Below are 21,735 nucleotides of genomic sequence, written 5' to 3'. Positions count from 1 at the left end.
GATAGGTGGCTCCTGCATTCTTAAGACCAAATGCCATAACAAGATAACAATAAATACCAAAGTCAGTGATGAATGATACCTTTGGAATGTCATCCTTATGCATCTTGATCTGGTTGTATCCGCTAAATCCATCCATGAAACTCAGCATCTCATGCCCAACAGTGGCATCAATCAAAGTATCAATCCTTGGCAACGGAAAACAGTCTTTAGGGCATGCATCATTCAGATCAGTGAAGTCTATACACATCCTCCACTTTCCATTAGCCTTCTTCACCATTACAGGGTTTGCTAACCATTCCGGAAATTGAATCTCCTCAATGAAACCAGCCTCTAAGAGCTTTTCTACTTCCTGTTTTATAGCCTCTTGTCTTTCCGGGGCAAAGTTTCTTTTCTTTTGTTTCACTGTCTTCCTGCTTGGATCCACGTTTAGCTTGTGAGTAATCAGCTCAGGGTCTATGCCTGGCATATTAGCTGCTGACCATGCGAACACATCACTATTTTCTTGTAAAAATTTCACCAACTTCTCTCTAAAGGGCTCCCCTAATGTGGCTCCAATGAAGGTCATCCTCTCTGGATTCTCGAGGTCTAAAGAAATGGAAACCAAGTCTTATGCCGGCTTTCCTCTCTTCTCATCATTTTCTCGGACATCCATATCTTCAATAGGAAGAACCTGCCCCCCGACTCCATCTGCCCTCAAAGAGGCCACATAACAGCTTCTAGCCATTTTTTGATCTCCTCTCTCCTCTCCAATCCCATTCCGGGTGGGAAACTTCATAACTGAATGGTAGGAAGAAGGGACTGCCTTGAAGGCGTGTATCCCTGTCCTCCCCATGATAGCATTATAAGTTGAACTAGCCTTTACCACCACAAAGTCCAACATCTGCGTTGCCTGCCTTGGTTCCTGACCTATGGTGGTTGGCAACTTGATTATCCCTTCCACAGGACATTCCACTCCTGCAAATCCATATATCGGCATATCGGTTGGTGTCAATTGGGAGTCGTTATACCCCATCCTTAGAAAAGCGTCATGGAGCAAGATATCCACTGAAGCACCGTTTTTCACAAAGACCCTCTTGACCGGGCTATTTCCTATTACCGGTGTTATGACCAGCGGGTCATCATGAGGAAACTTTACACCCTCTAGGTCAGAATCGTCAAAAGTCAATGTTACTCCTGTCCTGGCCCTCTTCGGGGCTTCTCCAACAATATGCATAACCTCTCTAGTATATGCCTTTCTGGAATTTTTGGACAATCCAGCAGCAGTTGGGCTTCCAAAAATCGTGTTTATCACAGGCCCTCGAGGTCTTGGCCCTCCATAAATTGTGTTTATAACTGGCCCTCCAGGCTGGGGGTTTCGCCCCTGATCGTCTTGGTCTTTCCTTTGATCATCGAAGTTCCTTCTCACGTTGTTGTTTCTATCCCTCATTCTCCAGTATATTTGTTCAAACTTCCTTTTCGAATCAGAAACTCAATTTCGTCTTTCAATTGCCTACACTCATCGGTGTCATGGCCAACATCTTTGTGAAATCTGCAATATTTGCTTTTGTCTAGCTTGGTAGGATCAGCCTTCAGGGGCTTAGGCCAACGAATATCTCGATCTTTCTCAATTTCCATCAAGATCTGGCTTCTAGGAGCATTCAGCTTAGGGTATTCGGTGAACTTTTGCCCAGGTCCTCCCTTCTTGGGGGTTGAATCAGGGTTTTGCTCGGTTCTAGGATACTTGTCCTTAGCGATATACTCCAGATCAGTTTTTCGCTTCTTGCCTCCAGTGGGCTCATTACTTACTACGGTCTTCCTCATGCTATCTTCAACTTTGATATACTTCCATGCCCTCTCCTGGAGCTGCAACATGCTTTCAGGGGGGCGTTTGGCCAAAGACATCTTAAAGAACTCGTCCCTAGTTCCTTGTTGCAGTGCTATCATGGCTACCTTATCATCAAGGTCTGGGACTTTTAAAGCCTCCTTTGTGAAACGATTCAGGTAATCTCTCAAGGATTCCTTTGCTCCCTGCACAATGCTCATAAGAGATGCAGAACTTTTCTCATGAACTCTTTCACTGATAAATTGCTTAATAAAAGCCTGGCTTAATTCTCTGAACGATCCAATAGTCTTGATAAATTGCTTAGTCTTTGGATCTCAGCCTCATGAGCCCTGATCCTTTCCTGTACTTCTTGGGGATTCGCCCCTTGGGTGCTTTGAGGGCGTTGTCTTCCATCGGCCATCGGCTCTTTGCCAAGACGCCTCCTTCTTGGGGCTACTTTATCATCCGAAGATTCAGAGTCTCTCTCAGTATAAGGACCAGAAAATTCCCGATCCTCGGGGATAGGAGCCAAACCTCGTATATAGGGGGGCGATTGCCCTCGTGCTTCACTTCGCCCAACATGTCCACTTCTTCCAACCTCGGGATAAAGGGGCATCCCATAAGGGGGGTTTGTAGTAACAACAGTTGAATATTCATACCCGACGGGTCGAGAAGTCACATGTACATGTACTTGTTGAACTTGAGGATTTGTACCTTGAATAGTCGGGGGAGTCGTCCCTTGTGGCTGAGGTTGAGTTGCCCCTATCTGGGCTTCCCCTTGAGTAGATGCATAAGTTGAGTGGGGAGGAATCTCCACGGTTAACGAAATCACCTGGGTTGTCCCTGATGGTGTTCCTTCCTCCAGGGCTCCAATTGTTCTCCGTGTTCTCGCCATGGTTGTTGTTGTGCCTTCCCATAGACAACGCCAAATATTATGGATTAAAAACTAATATATATATATAATTGCTATATTTAGTACTAAGGAACGTGAGTTTCAAGGCTCGATTTGACTGCTCTTATGTTTCGTGACTCAATCTGCCTTAACAAGATGCCTACGTACCTTGCTGATTGCCAAGGATCAAGTCAAAAAAACGTAGTTCTGATTTGTGGGGTGAGGCCCCTTATATAGATGTGGGAGTCCTTGAATTGGACTTGGTATAGGAGATTTGGTGGTCAAGTCTCTGAATTAGGATAGACTAAGGAGTCCTAGGAAGTAGGAAGCTGATTCCTTATCCCATAAGGTTCCTTGGAGGCCAATCTACAAGAATTTATATCCCCACTAGGACTTATCTTAATAGCTTTTTTTCTCCCTTATTTATTAATTACGAAATTAATAAATAATCAGGGTTTTTGGGCCTTTTTTGTTCCATCAGGCCTGATCTGGTCCATCAGGCCTGATCAACATGTTAACCTTTCTGGTCTGAATGCCATATATCTTCTTATTAGACCTTGCAGCCCAAACTGTAATATTTAATTATGTAATCATGATTTATTTATCCCTATCAATTACCAAATAAGAAAAACTAGAAAAACATTAAATAAATAATTCATAAAAAATACTAGACATGTAAATAAATTTAATTAAAGAACATAAAAATAATACAGAACACAAAATTAATAAAAATATAGAACACTAAAGAAAAATTATAGTACACAAATAAATACAGAACATACAAAGAGATACAGAACACTTAAAAAATTAATGATGACATGCAAAATAATTACACAACAATAAAAAAATAACGAACACTTAAGAAAAAAATTACAGTATATATGCAAAATAGTTAGAGAACATGTACAAATTTTACTGGACATGCTAGATATATAAAATTTTGGTGTAGAAAAAATTGATAATATAAAAAATAGTAGACCATAATATAGAAAATATGTGTTCAACTATAATCTAATGTAATGTGCCTAAAATAACATTAGTAAGAACATAAATAAAGTCAGTTACTAAACACGTACACATACAAATATTGTATACACGGAATATTAAAGAACTAAAACACTAACACTAAAAAATATATATAGAAACACTGTATAAAAAAAATAAAAAGTACAAAATAAAAGATAGAAACAACAACAAAAATGATAAATCATCAAAAAAGTTAGGTGTAAACGTTGTTAACTGGTGAAGAACACGTGGACCTATACTAACTAGTTACTTAGTTACCTTCATAAATTAGTTACCCACTGAATCTCACCCTATATATATATATCAAATTATATGAATAAGACGATTTTCATCTATTTGATTATTCGATTATGAACTCAATCTTATTTGAAGGGACATGAATTAAAATTAATATTTTTTTGTTATAATATTAATTTGAAAAAGTGTAATATGCATTGTTTTGGTTATTATAGGCCTAAAGTGGTATTCGATTTATTATATAATATCTATATATACATATATTCCGCTAATAAATCACTAATTATGTGTACAAGAATCACTAAAATTTACTTGTTCCTGGAATAATACTGATTTCAGATTATTGATTTAGGTAAATTTAAATACTGATTTGTCGTAAAAAAAAATATAGCAAATATGTTATGCAAATTGATGAGTGGGAGATGGAGAAAAATACGGTGAAATTATTTTTAAGAAAAAGTTAACCGACTAAACAGGAAAGTCAAATTAAAAACGAAGGAAAAATAAATACAAACATGAATACATACTGAGAGAAAGGATTAAATATGCAGTTGTTATTGGTTTGTAATTTGTATTCTAATATTGGTTTGTATTTAAGCATTTACCTGTATAAATATATAATAATAATAAATTTATAAAAAATAGTAGGATAACGTGTAGTTGTAGTTTAGTAGGATAAGTATAATATATCTATTAGTTTAATAATTTAATAGTTTAGCGGATATATAACACTAATTTTTTTTTAATTTTTTCAATAATAAGATAAGCCTTGGTTGTACTTTAGTAGACAATGTGATTAGTAGACAATGTGATTAGTAGTTTAGCGGATATATAACAATATTTTTTATATTTTTTTAATAACCAAAATTATGGAATAACCGCTGAACCAAATTATAACTCATTTCGGTTATTATAATATAAGTAAATATGAGACGATTCATATGGCAGGATAATATATTGAGGGCAACTCCAAGAGTGGCCAAGGTTTTTGGCCTAAATTTGGACCAAGATAATATATTGAGGGCAACTCCAAGAGTGACCAAGGTTTTTGGCCTAAATTTGGACCGAGACAACTTTTACTTCCAACAGTTCGGTCTAAAATTTGGTCCAAATTCATATATCAATATTTTATTCTTTCAACTATTAATATACTATTATTTTAATGAGTTGATACTAATTCACAAACCTATTAATTCAATTGGACCTAAAATATTTTATTTAGCTCGGAAGATGAAGGTGAGGGATCACAAAATAATCATAATTATAATCAATGTTATGATTATCTTGGAGGATTAAGAAATAATTTATTTGATTAAATCGATGTTTAAGTTCATATATACTTTTGTATAAGTTGTATTTGCAATTAATATTTGTCAAGTGTAATCTTTATTTTATGTTTAATGTTTTATTAATTTAAATTAAAACAATTCATGGTGTTTAATATATTTTTGTTAAATAAGTATTTTATATAACTAAATGAAAATTAGAAAATATAATTTAAAACTACTTAATACATATATATAATAATATTCAATCAACAAATTAATAAATATATATAAAATATAAAAGATAATATTTTATTATTAAAAAGATTTAGGCCGTTAATAATGTCTGCTAAATTTAGGCAATTTGGACGATCCACCAATAAGTCACTCCTGGAGATGGTCTAATTGCATGCCTCCATGTCCGTATTCAGTAAGACTAACACATGACTTATTTTAATTCGTGGACGCATATTAATACAGGCGGGTACCATTTTATTATTAGGAAAGTTAAGATTTGGGGAAATTTTTGGGATAAAAATTTGGGGTTTCTAGCATTTTCTAAATATTATTAAAATACTCTGTGCATTTAGTATATATAGCAAGCAAGACTCCGGGCGTGATCCTATGTTTCAGTTCTTGAATCTTGAGAGTAAAGAGCACGAGGATGGCTAAAGTTTTCATAAAAACTAATTTATCATTTTTAAATTTAGGTTTACATTTTGCTAATTTTTGAAAAAAATTAATCATCTTTATACTTTTTACTCTATATATAAATGAAGACTTCTTTCCCAGTCATGCATGTGAATCGAAATATTATACATGTTACAAGGCTACAACGTACAATAAAACTATTTAAGTGCATGCAGAACCCAGACGAGGAACTATCTGGTCTTCATTGTCATCTATATAAAATTTCATGTAGCAGTACAAGCCAAAGACGAGAGAGACACCAAAATTTAAACTTACTGGAGTTACATATTAAACACTGCTAATATGTTATAAAGTCGTAACAGAAGAGCTTAATTCAAGCAATCAGCAATCGATATGCTCCATCACTTTCTAAGTATCACGCGGAGGAGTTGATCTTGATGAGCTTAAAGGGACTATAGTAGGTGAAGCATATGGAGGTGGAGGTGGCGATTTTGCAGTTACTTCACAGTCACTTAAGTGGCCTTTAGCTGGTGAAGCATACGGAGGTGGAGGTGGTGATTTTGCAGTTATTTCATAGTCACTTAAGTGGCCTTTAGTGGGTGAAGTGTATGGAGGTGGAGGTGGTGATTTTGGAGTTTTACTGTACTCGCTTATTACTGTTTTCGGGGGAGATGCACCCGGAGCTGGAGGTGGTGGCCGTGCTGGTCTTGTTATTATGCTACTTATTATTATCCCAGATTTTAGTGGAAAAGGTTGTGGGAATCTGGGGTTTTTACTGTAGTGGTTAATTCCGGGTTGTAGTGGAGTTGCAGAACGTGGAGGAGGAGGCGACGGTGGCGGATTTCTTCTGTAGTTGCTAATCTGCTCCGTAACCATACTGATGTACTTGTTTTCTTTGTTGTAGTTGATGCTGTTGGTCATTGTTTTGAATATGCCATTCCCATTTTCTCCTGCATCATAGTCATGTATACGATAGTTAGGGCATCTTCGATGGTTGACACTCTTCGAGAGGTGTCAGGTTTGATGCATAATAAAAAATATTATATTTTATATTCTTTCTTTCACATTATTATTAACATTCTCATTTTCGAAAAATATTTCAATAATTGACACCAGAATATGCCAATTTCACTAATTTAACAAAAAAATGCATTTGATAAATAGAATAAAGAAATTGTAATATAATTATACATCATTAAGATCATGCATGAAATTTATATCATATATAAAAACTTTTGACAGCCTAAAATTAGCACGAGTGTCGACTCACTTGACACTCAATAACATTATTCAACAACTCGGGTAAGAGTGTTGACAATGATGTCAAACTATGTAATATCACGTTGACATCTCTTTTGACACCAGCTAAACTAGTTAACAAAAAAAGAATAGAAATATATGATGCATGCTTAAGGATTACATTTACCTGTAATTAACCAGTTAACTAAACTAACTAATTAACTAGTTATAATTAGGGAGGGAGGTTACTACATGATGCATGCTTAAGGATTACATTTACCTGTAGGTATCATTCTTGCTTGAGATCCTAAGATAGTGAACAGAGATAAGAGAAAGAAAGCACTAATCATTTTGGTTATAGAAATCATCATATCCCTATACACAATGCACAATGAAAAGAGCGTAACTCCATATTTCTCATTTTATAGACATATCAACAAGAAGCGTAACATCAAATGATGATAGAACAAGTTAATTAAGTTAATAAAAAATTACTTACATCCAATAATCATCCTTATGGTCAACGTATTAGGTAAAAGTATTATACAACTCCAGTCAGAACACGAGATGATCCATTCTCAAACACGTTCTTCGTTTTACAGTCCTGCTGCGGGCTCGACGAATATATTTATGTATGTCCTTTTAATTAATAGATGTAAAATTTAAATTAGGGTTGTTTGCGTTAATTATTACAAACAAAATTCATTACTTCAATTTATTTTTTGTAATATAAAAAGTTACAATAAATGCATGAAGGATTATATTTTTTGTATTATGATATATATTTGGAGAGTATTCGGATCAGATCAGATGTGATTCGGTTCAGACTTCAGACAGGTTAAATTCGGATTAATAAAGATTGGAAAAAATTCAGTTCTGATTAAAATCGGTTCAGATAGTTTCAAATATAACTTATTCATTTTTTTAATTTGTGAGACTTAAAAATATATTTTCAATAAATGCAATATTTTTAATAAAATATAATGTAGTTTTAACAAAAAAATGATTATAAAATTATGTTATTATAAACATAAACTTGTATTAAGTAAGAATTTTGCCTAACTCGGGGTCATATCAGTTCGGATAATTAATTGTTCGATTTTGATCAGTTTTAAGTTATAATCCATTATAATATTTGTTGAGTAATCAGCTCATCTAAAATCTTAAGGTATTATAGGAAGGCCCCGTGGGTCGAAGAGTGGAATACTGGCGCCCATCTTTGGGGCATTAATTGTCTTTAGTGTCCACATTAAATTGTGAGAATGTTGGGGGTGGCTGCGAATCGAACATTAGTTCTCCCGCCAGCCTAAGCTCTGATACCATGTTGAGTAACCAGCTCATTTAAAACCTTAAGGTATTAAAACAAGATCCCGTATGATCATATATTTAATAGTATTTCAAATAATTTTCAGATCGATTTAATAAGTTTTTTTTCTTCGGCAATTAACCTACTTTAGAGGAGTCTTTTTCAGATCAACTCTCGATTTAATGAATTTCGATTCAATTTTTCCAACCTAGACATGCAATCAATAATAAAACAGCTACGACAAATTATACTGATTTGGCATTTTTCATAACAAATTTTGCAATATTGAATAGTTTATCCCTAATGTGCTAGACATATTCTTTTGTTCTAATATAAAGTAATTTTCCGATAAATAAATTATTTCGGAGGCATCATGTTGTTTTAATAATAAATATATATGTTCTCCAAGTTCAGTGCATCTTTTTTCGTCTTCGTTTTTTTTTTTATTTTACGAATTTTGTTCAATGCTGAGTTGCTGACCGACTCACCGTGTTACTTTTCAACCGTTCCAAGTCAACTCGTTCGAACTTGAAATTATGTGCCGTACGCTCAATGACTTTTCTTTCCAGTATGAAAAGTTGAGGTGAGATCACTCGGAGCCATAAACTGATAATTAAAGATAAAACGACAGGATTAGGTGGACGCTAATCCCACATCATCCTATTTGCAAGTAGTTATAATTAAATTAATCAAATAATAACAATTAACAAGTAACAACGTTATAACTCGCACAGCCCAACTAACATTATCGTTTATAATCGGAGTTGATTTGATTACATGTGCCCTACGTAGATTTCGTTATTGCCAAACAGTACTTTGTAAAATCATATGTAATTAAAAGATAGGCAGACAAAGATAATTTGAGACGGATTCACGTGGGGGCTAGCGGAGACATGTGCCCCATCCATTGAACCAAAAATTAGCGGTATTTTATTAAAATTTTAAGATATCAATATGTATATTTTATAAAGTGTTTTCACTAAATAAATTTAATCGCGTCTATAATGTTTATAAATTTTTCATAATTTAAGTTATATTTAATTTTATTTATAGTTATATGATCATAAACTGGAGATTAAATGGTTGAAATACTAATTGTTAACAAATATTTTTTAAGGAAAATAATTTGAATCATCCTTTTAACTATTGTTGTTTTACTGTATGGATCCCTGAACTAAAAATTCCGTATCTTTTTTTCTCGAAGGGAACCTGCAGCCGCTATCATTCGGGTGTGCACCGAGTAAGACCAAGATTCCGTATCTTGGTCTTTTAACGTTCAATTTTTCTGGTACAAGTCTTTCCGTTACAGTAACTCGATCCCGTGAAATGTGCCAAGAGGGTTGCTAACGTCATGTGACATGACGTGACTTGGCAGTTGACACCCTTGTTAGCACTCCATTGGAATTGAGCAATGTCATTGGGGTGCTAAATGAGTTGGCAGGGGATTCCAACTTGGGGTGTCAAAAGTTGGCATCCCATACAATATGATGTCAACTTCATTTGTGGTCTCAATGTGATCTCAATGGTGCATAAAATATTATTTCTCTGATATATTTTTATTAAGTATTTTTTTATTGAATTGGTGAAGTTGACATCTTGGGTTGCCAACAATTGGAGTATTTTTTAAAAAAAATGTGCTAAAAATGATATGGAAGAGAGAGAATTTAATATATTATAATTTTTATTACGTTGCAAAGTGTTAACCATTGGAGATGCTCTTAGTGAATGAATAACGGACCTAATTTTTTTACTGATGTGGCACATGTCTCTTTTTGAGTTTTTGAACTATTATGAGAATTAAAGGCATGGTTGAAACTGTTAGTGAGCTCCAAATTAAAGTTCTAATAACCAAAGTGAAGCCCAAATCAAGCTCTTCCTATTTTTTAATCTCAGATTTTAAGATTGGCGTAATTTCAAATTTTTGGGGGCAGAAGTTTGTTGTTCGCCAAAATTTTTGAATTTTGACTAAAAAACTTAAATCGAGCCTATTTTTTTAATTTTATTGATGCATATGTATAGATTTGTTAATTGTGCACCTAATGATTTTTAAAATTTATTTTTTTGAGGTGTTTCATGCTTGTTCGGTTTTTTCCCCGTTAAAATTTTTCAGTGACCAGATTTTTCTCAACAAAATTTTGACGTCCGTTAAAATCCGTTTAACGGAAGGGCTTAATCGGAAAAAGTTGAAAACTAAATGACCTGAAATACGGAATGATATGGTTTATATCTTTTTATTTATTAATCGTAAGAAATAAACTTCACAACAAGTTTTACGATTGTACTACAACTGAAGAATTAGTTGCCCAATAATGCAGGTGGATCGGAAATAATTACTCTCGGAAGCGATTACAAGACTACAATGTGCTGTTAACTGTTTTACGAATATCCACGGTTCCTTGATACTAGTTGATCAGTGCGAAGCAGCGTGACAACAAAAACTAAAATTAAATAAAAAAAACTACTGCTTACGTATAACACTGGTGTTGGTACTTGAAGTTAGTACCTTCTCACAAAATTTTAGTACTGAAAGGTATATAATCCTGTAACAGAAGAACTTCTAGCTATAATATATCAACAATCGGAGCTTTCCGAGTATCAGGCGGAGGAGGTAATATTGATGAGCGTCCTTTAGCAGTAGTTGCAGTAGAGCCTGAATGGATTATAACAGGTGCAGGCTTTGGAGATGGAGGTGATGGTTTTGGAGTTTTTCCGTAATTGCTCATTATGCTTATTATCTGGTCTGCTATGAAACTAATTGCCTTGTTATCATTGTAGTAGTCCATGCTAATGATTTTTAAGTTTTCATGATCACCTGCATTATAAGTATATATGTTAGCAACATTTAGCAACTTAGTTAACTAAGCTCGCCAATCATCCCTAACAATGGAGAGATGTAATCACATATCTGCTAAAAAATCTCACAAATAAGTTTAACACGAGAAAAATTGATGTGAATGAAGCGGGCACGACACTCTCTTCTTACTTAATTAAGATTTGAGTTTAGGATTTCAATATCAGCGGAAAATTTTCAGGAACAGACGATGACAACTGTTAAGTAACCAGTCACACTGAAACCTTAGTAGAGGCATGCACGAACATATCTTATACTCTTCAATACTCCCCTCAATCGCACGATACATTTCGTTACGATTGACGACAACAAATATAACCAATACCAATACTCATGTCCATAATAAATATTTAAATTAAATAAATGGGGTTGGAGGACTCGAATCCGAGTCCCTCCTTAGACCGAGCTATAATACCAATGTTAGTAGAGTAAGATCCGAACAGAATCTTATACTGTTCAACAACAATCTTTACTGGACGTGGATCAGCGTCCTTATAAGCTAACTATAAATCTAGAAGAAAGGTATAATAATGCATGGTTAATATATTACCTGGTAAGATTCTTGCTTGAGTTCCTAAGAGAGATAAAAGAAAGAAGACGCTGGTAATCCTGTTCATGGAAATCATCATTTCTATATGCAAGTACTGGAGAGGGCGCAATGAAATGAGTTGAACTGCTTGATCTCCTTATTTATAGACACTTGAACAAGTGGAAGTGTGTTAGATCAAATGATGATGTATGCATCGACAAATTGACTAGGTTATTCTATTGAAACTGCAGCACACAATAATCGTAGTGAAGTATGGTCAGCGCACGAGGTAAACTAAAAGCCATTTTACTAATCTCAAGTGAATACGAGTAATTATGAATACGAGAGATGATCAGTTTACATTAGGCAAGGTCAGAAGTCTTAAACATCATCTTGTTTCAATTCAGCCTGCGGTTCCCCTGTGTCACATACTATAAGTTATCACATGTATATTGCAGTATATATTGCGAAGATATTTAAAAAACACAAAGAGGAAGACAATGACAAGAACATTCAAATACAAGTAAATACAAAGAGTTGATATACTGATTGAATTTTTGTCTTTTTCAGAGAAGGTCTGGAATATGGGATGTGCGTGAATTTACTTAGCAAAACGTTTAAAAGAACGCTCAAATGGACGGAACAACTACGAAATTTCTTCGTGGTCAAACAATTTCTTTGATCGATTTTATAGGTCATAATAGGAAAAACAAGAGAATACACTTAGAGGCTAGGCGTGTAATCGAGGCGAGCCGAGTCGAATGTTGTCGAGCTCGGCTTAAATTTTATTAAAAAAATTTGGACTTAAGCTCGAACTCAAATTCAACTCAATTTCGATCTAGTATTTGATTTCAAACTGAAAATTCACCTTGTAAAAAGTTTTATAAGTTTTAGTTCGGCTCAAAAACTCGAATAAATTTTAGCAAATATTAACAAAAACTCTAAATATTACAAGTTCAGCTCCCGTTAGATTCAATTATATCTAAATAATATAAATAAAATACTAAATGTAAATACGAAAAAGTATTTATATATATATATATAAGTAATCGAGTTCAACACGGCTCGCAAACTTTACGAGCCGAGTAAAGTAAAACTCGAGCTCAGATTGGTAAACAATTTGAAAAGTTCGAACTCGAGCTCACCTCGATTGTTATCCAACCAAATTCAAATATTTTACGAATCGAAGTCGAGCAGTTCATGAAAGATTTGATTCTCACTTTTACACCTCTAGTTTAAACTATATAATGATCTTAATTTAAAATGTGTAATAATTTAAGACCCAACTTAAGAACTTAAAATAATTAGGAGGAAACTAACACAAACAACGAGCATGGTTAAAGTTATGGCACATTAAGATTATTTTATAGTATTCATTTTTTTAATTTGTAAGAAAATGAAAAAAGATAATAAGTTAAAAGTAAAACTAATTGTTATTGCATAAGACAATTAAACCACAATAAGTCGAACTAAAAGAAGCTACTCCCTCCGTCCCTCCTAGATGTTTACATTTGGGTGGGGCGCGGAGTTTAAGAAAAATGATAAAATAGTGGAGAAAAGTTGAAAAAATGAGTAAAGTAGTGAGACCGATTAATATTATATGTATAAAGTGGGTATAGTGGAGGAAAATAGTGGATGTAGTTAATTTAAAAATTATAAAAACTTTACTATTTTTGAAAATTTTTGAAATGTAAACAATTGGAAGGGACATCCAAAAAGGAAAGTGTAAACAAATGGAAGGGACAGAGGGAGTATATTTTTCATTAGCTTCAAAATCGTAATTTTTTATTTAAAGGACACCCCTAGTCAATGGTCAACTCGTTCTAGCTTATCTATAGGTTTAATTACCGTGTTAAATAAAGACAATTAACTTCTTCTTCTTCTTCTTCACGTGTGAAATTTACTTGAAGTGAGATCACTCGTATTCAAGTGCTAATAAATTAAAGATAAAACAAAAGTAATACGGTCAGGTACATCGCTATAATTAATTACGAATTTACGATCGAGTTGTTGAAAAGGAAAACTAATCATGGACAAGTTGACGGAGGCTTGTGCTAAAAAATAATAATTTAAAAGTGGCTTATTAGTGGAGACTAAACAACTTTTAACTCAAACTAAAATTCAATAAAAGCAGCCACTGTTAAAAAAAAATTGTAAGAGGTTGTTTGGTTCAAATATTGGTATAAGATTAAAATAGAAATCGAGTTAAACCGATATGACATTAATATATCATGTATTATATCACTGTTTAGTTGAGACTCAGTTCGAATGATGCTTAAGTTAAAATATTTTTAAATCATTAATTTAATTAACTTTAAATCTATATTTTAATATTTTTGGTTTATTTATTTATTTATTAATTAAACATTTATATCTGATTATTTAAATAGAGTTGAAATATTAGAAATAAATTTGATTCCCGCTATACCTTCCTCATATCCATCTTCCAGCTTGGATATCAAAAACTCTTACCATGAGACTCATGTTACTCTGACTCTTCTTTTTAGGTTGTCGTACCCGTGTCTGATACTTGAACACTCGGACACGATACTTATTTCTTGTCGGATCCTTTGACTAAAACAAGGATAATTTTACCAATTTATAGACCAAATATTAGTCATACTTAATAGTCAAAACTAATATTTAAGAAGAAAAAAGAAGTAAGAATGAGATAAAAGTAGGAAAGATTCCAAATTCGTAAAATTCTTTAGAAAATCAAGTTTAATCAAAGTTTCATCGCTACTTCATACTAAGACGTCTAATTTAACGTACTTGTTTATTATTAAAATATGCCGTATTCCTGAATCTGTGTCCAAAAATAGGATAATATACCTGTGTCCCAAATTTTTAGACTTAATAAATCTGACATTTGGATATATGTCATGTCTGACATTGCATAAGAGTAACAAAGCCTGAAATAGGAGGAATGAATTTGGAGAAATAAAATTTTGAAACAAGATATATTAGAGATATGAGATTGAAATGAACGAAAATGATATTAAAATCTCTCGAATCAAACCACCCATAACGGTTTTGTTTGAATTCAAATGATATTAGGAAAAAAGAAAGTTGACTCGCTTCAAATGTACTTTCTAGTTTTCTAGTAGAGAGGTGTACAGACAAACCGCTCAACCGTTCACAACAGAACCGTATTTTGCGGATAATCGCGAAACGCTTAAAACCGCTCATTCGTGATTTATATGCGATTTTAAATTCTTGAAAATCGCAAAATCACAACCGCAACCGCAAATCACAACATATATTTATAATAAAATATATTTCCAAAAATGTAGTTGATATCATATAAATTAATAAGTACACACATTTATTAACTAACTTAGATTAATATTAAGACTTCGTTCATAAGATTCACAATCATTATAGGATATATAACCAAAAAAAATAGAAAATGTAATTAACATGTAATTTTATTTTTATCCGTTTCTTTTTTCTTTTCTCTCACATCCATATTTATGTATGTTTTTAATATCTTTGCTCCACACGGAGCATTAGTTTGTATTTTATTTTTGAATGTAAATTTATCACGTAACTTAAACTTGAATTTATTAATATTCCGAATTTATTTTTTTGCGAATTATTAGTTATTTTAAAATAAGTCGTTGAACCGAAAACCGATCCGTAATAACCGCAGATTGGCAACCACAATTGACGCGGTTAACCGCAACCGATGACAATTTTCTAACACCGCTCTTCACGATTTGGTTCAACTTTTATTCCAAAACCGATCCGAATTGAACCGCCTACACCCGTGCTTTCTAGTTCTACATCTGCTACCTTGTTAAATGTACTTTGAGTCACAATTCTGAACAGGAATTATTTTGTACTCCTAAGTCCTTGATTCAGTTGGCCATGTGAGACAGCAGTTGGCCTACGCACGGACAGCCGACCCTGCTAGGCTGCTTCCGATGCAAATAACACTAGTGTATCTGTATTACATATCTCAATTCTCACATGTGATTTTTAAGTCACGCGTTTATTTTCAGTTGAATATTTTACGTATTCAACTCATCTGACCCTCACTAATTCTATGCCTAAATAAATATTTACGTATGCAGTAGTATATGATTTAAGCCATAGTAAAAACTTTGATAAGTTACTTTCTTTTTTATATAACAGGGTGTCCCGTTAGCTTACATGTTAATTCTGAAGAAGGCTAGCACAACATTCGTGTTATCGCTTGAGATCGAAACTAGGACTTTAAAATGATGAGTTCCCGAAGTACAACAAAAGTCACTCTTGCAAACTACCAAAATAGAGTACTCCTCCGTCCCGTTCATTAGGTTGGGCACGAAGGTCAAGAAAAAATATAATTTATGGGAGAAAAATAAGAAAAGTGGGTAAAGTTATTAGACCGATTAATATTTAACATGTAAAGTAAATGTAGTGGAATAAAGTAATGGTTATAAGCGGGTATAGTTTTTTTTTATATTGTAAAATTTTTCTATTTTTGGAATGTATATAATTGAGAGTGAGAGCAACTCCAAGAGTTTGGTCCTCGGTCCAAATTTGGACCGGACCCCTCTTCAACTCGAACAGTTTGGTCTAAATTTCGGTCCAAATCTTAAAATGTTTATTTAATTATTTTAAGGTCTTATAATAATAAATATATTATTTTGTTATGATGTAACATATTATCTCTATATTTTATTATTATTATAAATTGTTAATAAATGTATAATAGAATTGTAATTAAATTTCAAATATATATGAAAAATAGTAAACACATTTAGTTATAATTTTTATAATAAAACCGTTAATAAAACATTATATTCAAATAAGAAAAGTATAAATATTAATTAAATCTTAAAACATCGTTAACTAATACTAATTCTCAGAATTAATATATTCTTTCCGCAAATGCTCAATTAGTGCATCTCGAAACGCAATATGAGCCTCCTTATTTCTAATTTTTCTATAACGGCCAAAGAATTTTTTGGAGGAAGTCGATTTAATTTTTCGGACTAAATTAATAATTTAGTTCTCATCGCATTTTCATTTATGTTGTGCTTCAAATTAAGTTTTATGTGTTATAATCTTTATTTTAATGTTTGAATTTATTCGTAATTTGAATTCAAGAAATGCAATGATATTTATTTAATTACGTTTAAATATTTTTTAATTTAAATTATTATTTAAATACATAATAATAATATCCTAATATCGGTTAATTGCATTTATAAATACCCGAAATCAAAAATTTATGTAATAAACTAAAAGAAATACATTAAAAACTACTCCCTCCGTCCCTCCCAATTCTTATCGTTTCTTAGATGGTGTTCGGCACGCATTTTAAGATGAATAAAAAGTATAGTTTTATAATTTTTTTTTAAAAAAAATTCTGAATAAAAGTTTAAACATTTTATTTTTATTAAGAAAAAGAAAATTTTAAAAAAAAATCAGAACTATACTTTATATTCATCTTAAAATACGTGTCAAACACTCTCTCAAACGATAACAATTGGCCGGGACTGAGGGAGTATTATTTTAATCTCGGTCCAAATTAGATCGGCACTATTTATCGGTCCAAATTTGGACCAAGATTTAGGTGATTTTGGACCGATTTTGGACCGAAATTGGTCCAAATTTGAACATTTAAGCCACTTTTGGAATTGACCTAACATTTCAAAAAATATATATATAATTGAACAGACTGAGGGAGGAAGGAGTAGCAGTTGTTAAAAGTGATGACAGGCTGATAAACAAGCGTGAGCTGACTGACATAATATAAACAGCAGATCTATAAGCATGTTTCAGTTAATTCAGTAGACACCTTATCTTGCTAACTTTAAAAACAGATCAAGGACATGCACATGATTTTTCTCATCACCGTTCCGCTTTCCAGTTCATCACCGTAAAACAGTTCAAATTCACACAGAACAAATCCGTACTCCCTCCGTCCCTAAAAACGTTTCCTCTTTATGTGGGACACGTTTGCCAATGCACACTTTTGATTGTTAATATCTTTAATACCGTATTAGTATTAAATATAAAAATTTTATTGTATTAAAGTACTCATAAATACGAATCCAACAAAATCACACATAACTATGTTTGATCTTATAAATTAGAGGTAAATTAGTAGTCAATCGCTTATCACGAACAGTAACGAAAGTCAAAGGGGAAAAACAATATGGACGGAGGGAGTAATGTTTACCCGCTAATACAAATTTATCAAGGGGTATATAATTTAAATGCCTGCACTTTGACACTCGTGGGGTGTGCTTATAAACTGGTAATGACTCGTATGTTTATAGATACAGTTGAATTTACAACTTATAAATTTTATAAACTGATAAATTTAATATTAGTAACAACTTACTTTTTCTCCACTTAGTTTTATTAACTTTGATTTTAAAATATGTATTTTAAAATATATTTTTAATTTAAAATTCATGAATTAAGATAATTGTATTTAAATTTATTTATTTTTATTCAGTTAAGTAAAAAAATTCTGACTTTTATTCAAACACTTATATAACTTATAAGCATTCATCTATTTATCACTTACAATTTATTTATTCAATTTAAGTCATAAGATACTTATTTTAAAATTTCTCAAACGGACACTTTATATATAATATAAAGCGATGATGTAAATCTGAAAAATGATAGATTAAAAGCAAATAATGTTTATCTTTTAAATTTTGTAAGAGCATGTTCAATGGTGGTGTAAAAATAAGTATAGTTATTGTTATAATTTAGTATCAAAAAGTAATTTTACTTTTTGGTGTTAAAAAAATATCATGCCTCCAATGATTTGTTTTATATTTTGTTCTAAATTTCATCATACGCAAGTATCCCACTATTTTGAATATAAAATTAATTTTTCTAGCTAACTTTTTAGTTTTTGATGAGGTAAGATAGGTGTGAATTATAGTTTCACATTCTATATTTGACATAAATTATAATATTATACTATTTTAACACAAGATGTAAAATAAATAAATTATAATATTAGAGCTGCTCACCCTCTATTTTTCGTCCTTGACCAAACATGCATTTGTAACACATTAAATCAGTATATACTTGGTTCAATACCATGTTCATTGGCTAGAATATAGAATCATATATTATTCCCCAATTGGACTTCCCCGGGTAAAAACAAACCTCCCCTTGATATAAATCATGTTCGTGTTAAGTCTAATGCTAAATGTAAAATAGTTATATCTATTACTATTATATAAAATTAAAAAGTGTTTTTTAGTGCTAAAATATAAGTTGCACTTTAAAACTAGTTTCATAACTATTTTCAAATTTCCATAAATTTTTTAACTTCTACCTAATTTAATATTATTTTGATACTTTGTAGTGTACAATATAATAATTATTTAACTTCCCCCCATTGTAGTGATAGAAGATGGGGTAAGGATGCATATATGCATTCTTGGTTTCAAATATAAAACCAAAGATACATATTTGTATCTAAGTAGCGCACACCTTCGGAGTTGAGTATTTTTGCGTTTGATGCTATAATATAGTAATAACACCAAATATAACATTGCATTGGACTTGCTCAACGAGAGAATCCCTAAAGTACACCACTTTTCAGTTTCTAGTGCACAAAATGCCTATGTGCGCGAGTTCCGTCCTAAATGCCCACAGGTTACACATTCTTAATATGCGTATTCAGTTTTTTTTTTTAAATTGTAAAGAACACCCATGTTAAGAATGCGTGTTCCTTTTTGAAATTAGTAAGAAATGCGTATTCGCTAAAAGTCAAAAAAGCAACACGTATTTTGTACATACATGTTCTTTACAAATTTTAAAAAAAATGGAATATGCGCATGTGAGGAATACGTATTTAGTGGGTATTTAGGGCGGAACACCCCGCCAATCTGCATTTTAGGCAAATTTCCCCAAATGATGGGTATTTTGGTTTTTCAGCCTCAAATAACTGCAAAATACGCTGATGTTTTATATAATGATGTCTTAATTGTCCAATTAATTACCTTTTCTTACACTTCTTTGTATTTATATTCTATACACAAGGCATTTGGCAATATAGAAACATACATGTTTGTAGAGTACCATTAGTTTTATAAAAATTACACGCATTAGATTGCGAATACAATATGTGATTAATACATATAAATCAAACAAGTGTGTGCGTGAGTAAACGAAATCAAACAAAAAAAAGAAACGATATAAGCAGAAAAGAGATCCTCGAGTCCAGTTGAAACTGTCTCTTTAAAGCTATTTCGCCTCTCACCGTATGTGCTAGCCTCTCAGGATCAAACGAGTTAGCGGCGGCGTCACGGATAACGAGCACCTTCAGCGAGTTTGAACGTGCACGAAACTATCACCAACAGAGAAAGAGATAGGATTTTGTGTTTAGAAGCGAATATGTTTTTGGTGTGTTTAACCCTAACACCTTGAAGGTGTTTATATAGGTGTAGATCGACTTGTGCGCTACTCTTTTCCATAATTAAATATCAATAATTATGGAATCAATGTAATACTTGCAAGTTACTCTATTCCACAAATAATCTGAAATATAATCAGATTAAATATATCAAGACATACACCATATCAATTAATCTGAAACAAAATCAAATTAATTTATGCCATGATATTTGAGCCAAATTCTAATGGAAAATAATAATTTACATTATTAAGAGAATATCATCATATCTCACACATATTTTAGTCATAATACTCAAAATTATCAATATGGAACTTATACCCATATTTTCCAACATTAGTGTTTGTATATTCGATAAAAACTATATTGATCTAATAACTAGTCTGCGTGAAACTATTAAATTTAAATTAAACTAGTGGTTACCTGAATCCAAAGAGTTGCTAACTTGCAAGTAATTAGAAGCCAAGGACTTGTAACCAAACAAGTTAAGAAGCCGTGAGAGGCCGCCTAACTCGCATCATTTATCAATTCAGAATGCTAATTTAATCGTTGAATTATTTAACTTTTGATTTCCGAATGAATCTAATAAATTCTCTTGTCGTCGCATGAATTCGATTCTTACTTAAAAATAATTATTTGCTATATATAGCCTAATAAATTTTTAAAAAAAGGTTGATACCGAATAAATGACATTCGTAAGAATTTCAATATTGCTTTTTTTAAAAAAAACGCATGTTACTATTAAATCATCAAAATAATTTTGGATAATATTATGGGATTTTTTTCAAAAATACTAATGTTACGGAAAGTATTTTCAAAAACACGATCCGCAACATTTACAATCACGTATGCAGTTTTCGAGTAACATCCAATATTTGCAATCTCGGATGCAATTTCGAGCAATCTCCTCTACACCCTTATATGCAATATTAACCATATCTACAATATACTAAGAGTACAGCTGATGTCATTTTTGCCGATGTATCAAACTCTCTTTAAATAGCTGATCATCACATCGTCAAACTCACATTAATTTGATGATTTCATCTTTCACTAACATATTCCCCTAATTAATTATACTTTCAATATATCTCTTTCATTTATAACCTTCACTCATTTTCTGTCTTCCTCATTTCTCCCTCATTTTTAAATTCTCCACTAGTTCTCTTTTCCAGTAATTTAAATATTCATCAATGTATTATATATTTTAATAATAATAAAAAAATAAAATAATTTTTATTTTACTCTTTTTAAGCATTTATATTTATAATTTTATTCAACTTCTCAGTATCATAACAAGATATAAATATAATACATATTGAAATTTAATTATTTTAAAATATATTTTTATAAAAAATATATATAATATAACCGGGAATATGCCCGGATTCCATCTAATTTTTGTAAATAAGTTGAAAAACATAAATATAATCTCGAATAAATTCATTTGGACACATGACCGTTAAAACTAAATTCTACTCCTCCAAACAGGGGAACGCGGCTTATACAAACATCAACTAATATTCTATATATAAAATTCTCTAGATTTTGTTAA

General features: G+C 32.1%; 1 protein-coding gene across 1 annotated transcript; it reads right to left on the bottom strand.

The window, feature by feature from the left end:
- Positions 1 to 6,080: 6,080 nt before the first annotated feature.
- Positions 6,081 to 7,483, bottom strand: LOC141661763 (uncharacterized). The gene is made up of 2 exons (XM_074468759.1): positions 7,392 to 7,483; positions 6,081 to 6,822 (listed from the first exon to the last, which is right to left on the bottom strand). The coding sequence occupies exons 1-2, from the start codon at positions 7,480 to 7,482 to the stop codon at positions 6,281 to 6,283; spliced, it is 633 nt and encodes a 210-aa protein (XP_074324860.1). The 5' UTR covers position 7,483; the 3' UTR covers positions 6,081 to 6,280.
- Between the last annotated feature and the right edge of the window lie 14,252 nt (positions 7,484 to 21,735).

The sequence above is a fragment of the Apium graveolens genome, chromosome 5, assembly GCF_009905375.1.
Source record: "Apium graveolens cultivar Ventura chromosome 5, ASM990537v1, whole genome shotgun sequence".
NCBI lineage: Eukaryota > Viridiplantae > Streptophyta > Magnoliopsida > Apiales > Apiaceae > Apium > Apium graveolens.
This window is presented reverse-complemented; position numbering and strand designations above follow the sequence as displayed.